The 7,497-nt window shown below is 39.1% G+C and overlaps 1 protein-coding gene across 6 annotated transcripts in view; it reads left to right on the plus strand.

The window, feature by feature from the left end:
- Positions 1 to 7,497, plus strand: part of shoc2 (SHOC2 leucine rich repeat scaffold protein) — a 22,880-nt gene extending 15,383 nt beyond the window's left edge. For 3 of the 6 annotated variants that reach the window (XR_002276664.1, XR_002276665.1, XR_002276666.1), the window contains exons 9-11: positions 2,810 to 3,863; positions 4,178 to 5,358; positions 5,640 to 7,497. Coding sequence is in view for 1 of the 6 variants with exons in the window: in XM_020621015.1 (XP_020476671.1) it covers positions 2,810 to 3,018 (209 nt within the window). In the remaining 5 variants the exon portion in view is untranslated. Of the gene's footprint in view, positions 1 to 2,809; positions 3,953 to 4,177; positions 5,359 to 5,639 lie in introns of those variants that run through there. The other 3 variants (XR_002276668.1, XR_002276667.1, XM_020621015.1) reach the window with 3 other exon arrangements.

The raw sequence follows: 7,497 nt of genomic DNA on the forward strand, positions 1-7,497 counted from the left end.
CACATTTCAGGGTCTGTGTTCCCTCATCTAATGAAGAGGAGGATGCCAATGTGTGAATTGTATGATGTTGTAAGTGATTCAATTATTTGGATTATTTAAGATGGCATACTAACAGCACAAAATGCAAGTGTAACCAATGTAAAAGAAACCACAGTAACGTCTTGTAACTGTTCGATTGAAACCACACCAAATCCCGATTAATCTGTATTAATTGTTTAAACAGAGTTGATATACTGTAGTGGAAAATGGGTACTGTCTCTTTAAGACATTTCTGAGACGCGTTTTAGTACGTCATCACTGTGCAGCTCTCAGTTCGCGCTGTCGAGCCAAGAGAAGGGATTGATGCACACATAGCAGACGACTGCCTCCGTGTAGTTTATTTAATTCTGTTTGATTCTACAGCTGTAGCCCATGTCATGCAGACGTCTGTATGTGGTGGTTCTTGATGCACTGACACCAGCCTCAGTCCACTCCTTATGAAGCTCCCCCAGATTTCTGAATCGCCCTTGCTTGACAATCCTCTCAAGGCTGCGGTCATCCCTGTCACTTTTGCACCTTTTCCGGCCACATTCTTCCCTTCTTCTTAACACTCTGTTAATATACTTTGATACTGCGCTCTGTGAGCATCCAGCTTCTTTTGCAATTGCCTTTTGAGACTTTTCCTCCTTATGGAGGGTGTCAGTGATGGTCGTCTGCACAACCATCAAGTCAGCAGTCTTCCCCATGATTCTGAAGCCTACTAAGCCAGACTGAGACTATTTCAAGGCACCTTTGCAGGTGTTTTGCATTAATTAGCTGACTAGATTGGGACACAGGGAGCCTACAATGTTGAACTTTGTCATGATATTCTAATTTTGTGAAATACTGGATTTGATTTTTTTTTTTGTCTTTAATCCATAATCATCAAAATTGAAACAAATAAAGGCTTGAAATATTTCACTTTGTGTGCAGTGAACTAATATAACATACAAGTTTCACTTTTTGAAACAAATTATTGAAATAAATGGATTTTTTGGCACATACCTGTAAAGGATCTGAGTACTTCTTCCACCACTGGTTCTAAATGTTACCCTGAGGTAACTGATTACTGAAGGAAGTCCATACCAGCAAGTGGTGTTTGAGACTCCATGTACTCCAGTGGTAACTCGGTTCATATCAACAGTAAATGCATATAACTGTGGTCTTATCGAGAGAACCACCTGGCAGGACATTGAAGCTGAACTTGGCTTTCAAAAGACCCTTTTTTATACATTTCTGCTAATTTCTGCTGCTGCATTGCTTCCTGATTTCCCAAACTACGGGGCGGGCCGTGCGTCATAACCGCAGAATGTGCGTGTGATAATCGTGTATCAAAAAATATCAGTGGCATTAAGAGGAATTTGTGTTAACTCCTTATGTTAACATTTAGCCCTAGTATTTTGGTAAACTAAAGAAAAAGTAGTTCAAACTACTTTATAAAAAAATGATCAAACTGACAATGTACATGTGATACAAAACTATAACGTAATACAAAAGCAACCTCAGTCCCTTTTTCACAGTTATGTAAATGTATCTTATGACTGACAGGAACACAGGGATCACAGAATGTTCTATAATCTTTTTGGGTGTTGGCATAGCTCTCTGTCTCCTTTGAACACTTTTGTTTTTAAAGCACATTTGTGTAAACACATTAGTCTTTTGTTAAAGGACACATTTTAGCTAATCTCAAATGTTCAGGCGATGGTTTTTAATTGTGCTTTCAGCAGAATTTGGGGTTGGTGCCGCCTTTTTGAAAGTTCTCATTTTGCAGTTTCAGTAAAAATACTTTTGTTGTACCAGTGCTTCCCAATAAAAGCTCAATTTAACCATGAGGACGAACCTAACACTCAGTAGTGTGCTCTGACCCTTCCTGTGATTGGACCGACAAGGCTGGTTATGGCTGAGGTTAACAGTTAAACCAGACAGAAACAGCAAAGGTGGCTGTATTTTTTTAAGTATTCAGATTTGGCCTGCAGTTAAATTATAGTACCTGTGGCGTGGAGGTTTTAAAGTTCTCTTTAGCAAACACTACCTCTCAATATATTTTTTAGTATGTCTATATGAACATTGTCACAAACTTTTTAAGTTGTTAGCCTTGCTGACAGTCTTGGATGTATCCGAGACTGGATGAAGACCATGTTGGTCTCCTCATCATCTCTTCAGGGGCAATAATGATTCCCCTTGTTTGGTGGTGGTGTTTAGTTTTGATATCTCATCCATACAACCTTACAAATGGCTGAAGTTGAATTAAGTACTGTTTTTTAGCCAATTAGAGCTCAAGTGATGAGTCTGTAAACATGAAATTAATCACAAACTAACAGTCCATCCATCCGTCGTCCACACTGCTTTTCCTTTATAGAGAGTTGCAGACAGACTGGAGTCACTTTCAGCTGACACTGGGCAAGAGGCAGGGTACACCCTGGACAGATCGCCAGTCTATCACAGGGCTGACACATACAGACAGACTCATACTCATGTTCACACCTACGGGCAATTTAGAGTCTCCAGTTAACTACCTTACATGGACTGTGGGAGGAATAATACCGCCTCCATGCATTAAGATATATTACAATTTCATTATGTATTGTAACTTCCTCAAAGCTTGTGTTCAGTCATTGAATTGCAGCAAAATGTAGTTTACTGATTGCACCAAGAATTTTTTTTTATTCCTGAAAATCAATTTTTTATGTCTGTGTTTTGCTTGGAGGCTGTGTGTATTTCCAGCCATTTCCCTGGATGACAGCTTCAGTACAGTATGAGCCTTAACTCACTAACTGCTGTCTGTCCTCAGGTACACTGGAGAACCTGGAGGAACTATACCTCAACGACAACCCCAATCTACACAGCCTACCATTCGAGCTGGCACTCTGCAGCAAATTGTCCATCATGAGCATTGAGAACTGTCCTCTCAGCCACCTGCCGCCCCAGATTGTCGCAGGAGGCCCCTCCTTCATCATCCAGTTTCTCAAGATGCAGGGACCATACCGTGCCATGGTCTGAACCAAGAGCAGTTCAGTCTCAGTTCCATCGAACTCCAAATCCTCCACTTGCTCTGCACCCTCTCACCTGCCCACCCCCATTATGTGTATCATACACTGTAAAGAAACAGACTGGCCACAATCAGTGTCGGGGGCAAATAAGAAGAGGAAGATGTTTCTTTCACCATCCTCGGGCAGAAACGAGGCGAACCTTCGGAGGCTTGTCTTCCGTGTTACACCAGAGTTTATCACGGCCATTTTAGGACCTGGCCACCCCATGCTCATCTGTCATTCCGAATGATATCAGAGGAAAATATTTCCACCTCTTTGCCAAAACTGAAGATATATAAATTTATATATATTGATAAACTGTGAGCTATGTGGCAAGTCTTTTAACCATATAAACTGTGCTCCCATTGCCAATGTATTTACAGTAATTACAAGCATCTACTATGTGAGCAAAGATACAATTGTATGCAAAAACAAAAAAAAAGTCTTTTGAACTTTTGAACATATTTACTGCTGCTGCCGTAATTTTAACTGTCATCTTGTTGTATTTTCTTTTGGTATCCCCCTTTTTTTAACATCATCATCCTGAAGATAACTTATGTTAAATTGCTTCTTGATTATGGAGAACAAAGGTCTAATAATGACGTGTTATTTCTTTTTTTGTATTTTTTATTTTTATTTTTTTGAGGTTTTAAAAACTGTGCCTATGTTTAGAGTGACCCAGTGGTTCATTTCTAAACACAACTGTCCATGCGAATACAAAGATAAATTGTTTTTCTTTTTTTTTTTTTTTCTTTTTTTTTTTTTTTTCTGCTGTTACTTTATTTTTTCCCTTTTTTGCTGTTGCATTAATCTAAGGTGAGTGATATCAGTTGTAAAATATGGTGATTGGAGATCTTAACAAATAGCAGCAGTAGTTGTCCAACAATTAAGCTAGTAATGTATACATATGATCATAGTTGTTGGGGGGGGGGGGGAGATGCAAGTTGGACTCTTCTCCAGAACGGGCAGTGCCGCGACCCCTGTTTGCTTCTGTGTGACAAAAAGGTAGTGGGAAAAAGTCAAACGTACATAGGTGATGGGATACATGATAGGTTTTTATATATGTATACAAATCCTGGTTGTCGCCTTGGATGCAATTTTTAGTTGCATTGTTTGATTTGTATCTACAGTGTTGGACTGCATAGCTGTCATCCAGTTGATCTCTGACCAACATATCAAGCGTTTTTAAAAGACATCGTCTGGGTCTCTGGAGCAAGTGGTGAGTGTATGAGAGCAAAACGTTTGATAATAAAATTTTGACAGGTAACTCCTTGACACATTCTTTTTTTTAATATTCTCCTTTTTTTGTAGTTTCTTTAGACGGGGTCTCCTAAGAATCGTCCGGTGTTTTTGATTTCTAATTTAATGTTTTCTTTGTTTTGTTTTGTTGTTTTTTTTGTCCCACACTGTCCCAGCAATGCTGCTGCTCTTGTGCACTTTGTTAAAGACTTTGGCATCTTCTATATTAAGACAAAAACACCGTAGCCTCTCATTGGTTATTTTGAGTGGGGGCATTTTGTTTCATAAGTAAGGATTTTATCTGGTAATCAGTTTGTCATGTAGATTTGTATCACTCACATATAAATGTTGGGTTTCACAGGCTCATGATGTACTACTAACTTTCTCTGGGGAAGTTTTATCCTATCAATCTTAAAGGAACTTGCTCTCCCGATCTATAAAAGGGTCTGTGTAGCTGTGCAATGGTGTAAAATAACTCATATCCTGCTTGTCTCCATTGCAAGAGAAACAGCTCACTGCAGTTCAGATCAGCATTGTCTTATTTTAAATAGATTTATGTTGTTTCCTTTTTTCTAATGATGAACTGTATATTCAGTTAGTATTATTTCAAGTGATTGTACATTAAAAATCCCAACAACAGGTAATAAAACCACCCCCCACCCCCCTTTTTCTTTTTAATGTTTCATCCCAACTTTATATCCAATCATGATTCTATTTTATATTGAAATGTGTGGGTCTACTTTTTTATGTTTTGCAGCAGCAGCTTGGCGTGTTTTGCGTGGGCTGTGGTCTGTCTCCTCCACAGCTCATCTTGGGACAGGTTTGCGGGGAAACAATATGCCGCTGCTTCTAATTTACCAGCAAAACCTGTTGCTGCTTTTCGTGGACTTAAACATATGCTGTACAAGACAACGGCGGGAAGGCGGGAAATGGTCCGCTCCCAACACCGATACAGACTTCACCCGAAAAACCTGACGAGGGACAAATCCACTGACCTTTTTTGGTTTGGCGTCAGGTCCGGGCGTTTTCTTACTGATCAGATTGTTTGGACACAACGATGAGAAAACACAAGGTGCATATTTGAGCTTATCGCAGTTACAGTACAAGACTGTCAGAAAAAGACAAAAAAAGTGTACAAAGGGCTTTCTGTGTTCATGTTCAACAACCCACCAGAGGCATTGCATTCCTTCATTTTATATAAAAGCTTTGGAAGTTTCTATTATGTGTTTTTACTTTTAGCTGTAAACTGTTGTGTGAAAAATGCCTTTAACAAGTACTCGAAGGTGAGATGTGCATTAGGTATGCAGCAAGAGTGCTGTGACCCATTTTTACATTCAGTCTCTCTGTTTTCAGTTTGTTCACGTGCCATTCTGCCAGGCTGAGAAGGCCAATGTAGTGGAAGATGCCGAGGATGACTGGAGGGCTAATCAGCCAGAGAGCATTTATCACACCCTGGAATGTAGTTGTAAAGTGCTGTGGAGGAAGAGGTGGAGATATCACCGACTGGCCTGTATCGGTTAAAACCTGTGGTTGGATTAAAAGTGATGATTGCATACTGGTGCATCCAAAATAACTGGGAGTATAATTGGGGTTTATCTTTGTATTGTGTGTGAATTTAGGCCATCGCACAATCAAAGTCCTTTTATTTTGTTATTTTTTTTTCCTGGGGTCATGCAGCTGGTCTTTTTCTTGCCTGGACATTTTATACAGGTAACAAACGTATTGAACACATATTTGTCTGGGTCAGAACCAGCATTTCTGCATAGAGGACTTTGATTTAGTGACTACTGGTGTGTCTGCAAATGCTCCTTTTTGTATATTGCAAAGGGTATCTAAGCATTGTGGGGCAATGCCTATCCTACTTAATCTACATTGACAAGCAGCCTTAACGGTCTTTAAGAGTCCTTTGTTTGGCTGTTCCTTGTGTCTCTGGCCACTGACTGTACCTAATGAGAAGCATCTGGTTATTACGATGTAAATTTGGCTCTAGTTTCTTTGTCTTACTTTTCCTTTTATTTTGCGCAGTGATCTGGCGTTATGGTAGACTCAGTATTACAACATCTAATGTGATGAAGGTTTTACAGAAAGGCCGAGTGCAATTGAAGATAATGCCATTATGCTGCAAAGTGGATGTGCATTCGCTTGCATCTTAGTTTGTCTTTGGCATTAAAGGGGAATCCCACCAAAACTGACTTTTATTGATTTTTATTATTTAGCAGTTATCTCTCAATAGAAAAGCTTTTGTTTTATTATAATTATTTCCAGAAGTTTTCAGTCATGAGTTTAAATACAGTAGTGTGAAAATGTAGAAATGGATTTTTAACATTAAAGGATGTTTAATTCTTTTTACCACACCCATATTAAGCATCTGGAACAAGAAATAAATGCTGTATTAAAAGCAGACATGACTCAGTTTTCTTAGTTTAGTTTCATATGATAGGATAGGATCACATGTTCTTCAGAATAAATAAATACATGCATGTCCACTTTTTTCTGGTTAAACCAAGCCAGTTTTGGTGGAATAGCCTTTTAACGTGACTCCGCCTGCTCCTTCTCACTGCGTACCTGCCTGAAACCCACTCACACCCCCTCTGTACTATCTCCATACATTTACTTGACTGCCTTGTGTGCACTAAGCAAAACCTTTATTATCTACTGGTTTCATCAACAGAGACAAATAATTGTTTTTTTTCCAGTTTTGGTTAATGTCAGTGAAGGGACCTGGGTCCATGAATCGAACAGATGCTGAAAGCAAAGGTTTTGGGTCAGTTGAATCTTCACTGGACGAGCAGATGCAGAAGTGACTACCTCTATGTGAGTCTTTCATTGCTAACCACAGTGACCGAGAACCAGTCTGAGGGGTTTCTACCTGTACAAAGCTGTGTGTGGGCAGCAGGAACTTAGATTTGGACCAGCAATTAATCAGTTTTGCTTAGTATCATTCTATTGTTTTATTTTGGTTATATTCCTTTACTAAGTTTTATTTGGCAAATGAAAAAGGAAAAAAAAAAAATCTCTGAGTTGTGTGCTTGGTTGTAAATGACAAACTTGGTCAATGCCGCCCCATTGTAAAACAGTTATTCTGAAACTGGCTAACTGCAGAGAGCTACTTTACAAATGAGTGAAAATGACCCAGTTTGGTGATATTCTGTACATACATCTTTTTAACTGTAATAAATGATAAAAATTTACAAATGTATGTGTTGCATGT

This window comes from Monopterus albus, unplaced genomic scaffold (genome assembly GCF_001952655.1).
Source record: "Monopterus albus unplaced genomic scaffold, M_albus_1.0 scaffold252.1, whole genome shotgun sequence".
Classification (NCBI taxonomy): Eukaryota; Metazoa; Chordata; class Actinopteri; order Synbranchiformes; family Synbranchidae; genus Monopterus; species Monopterus albus.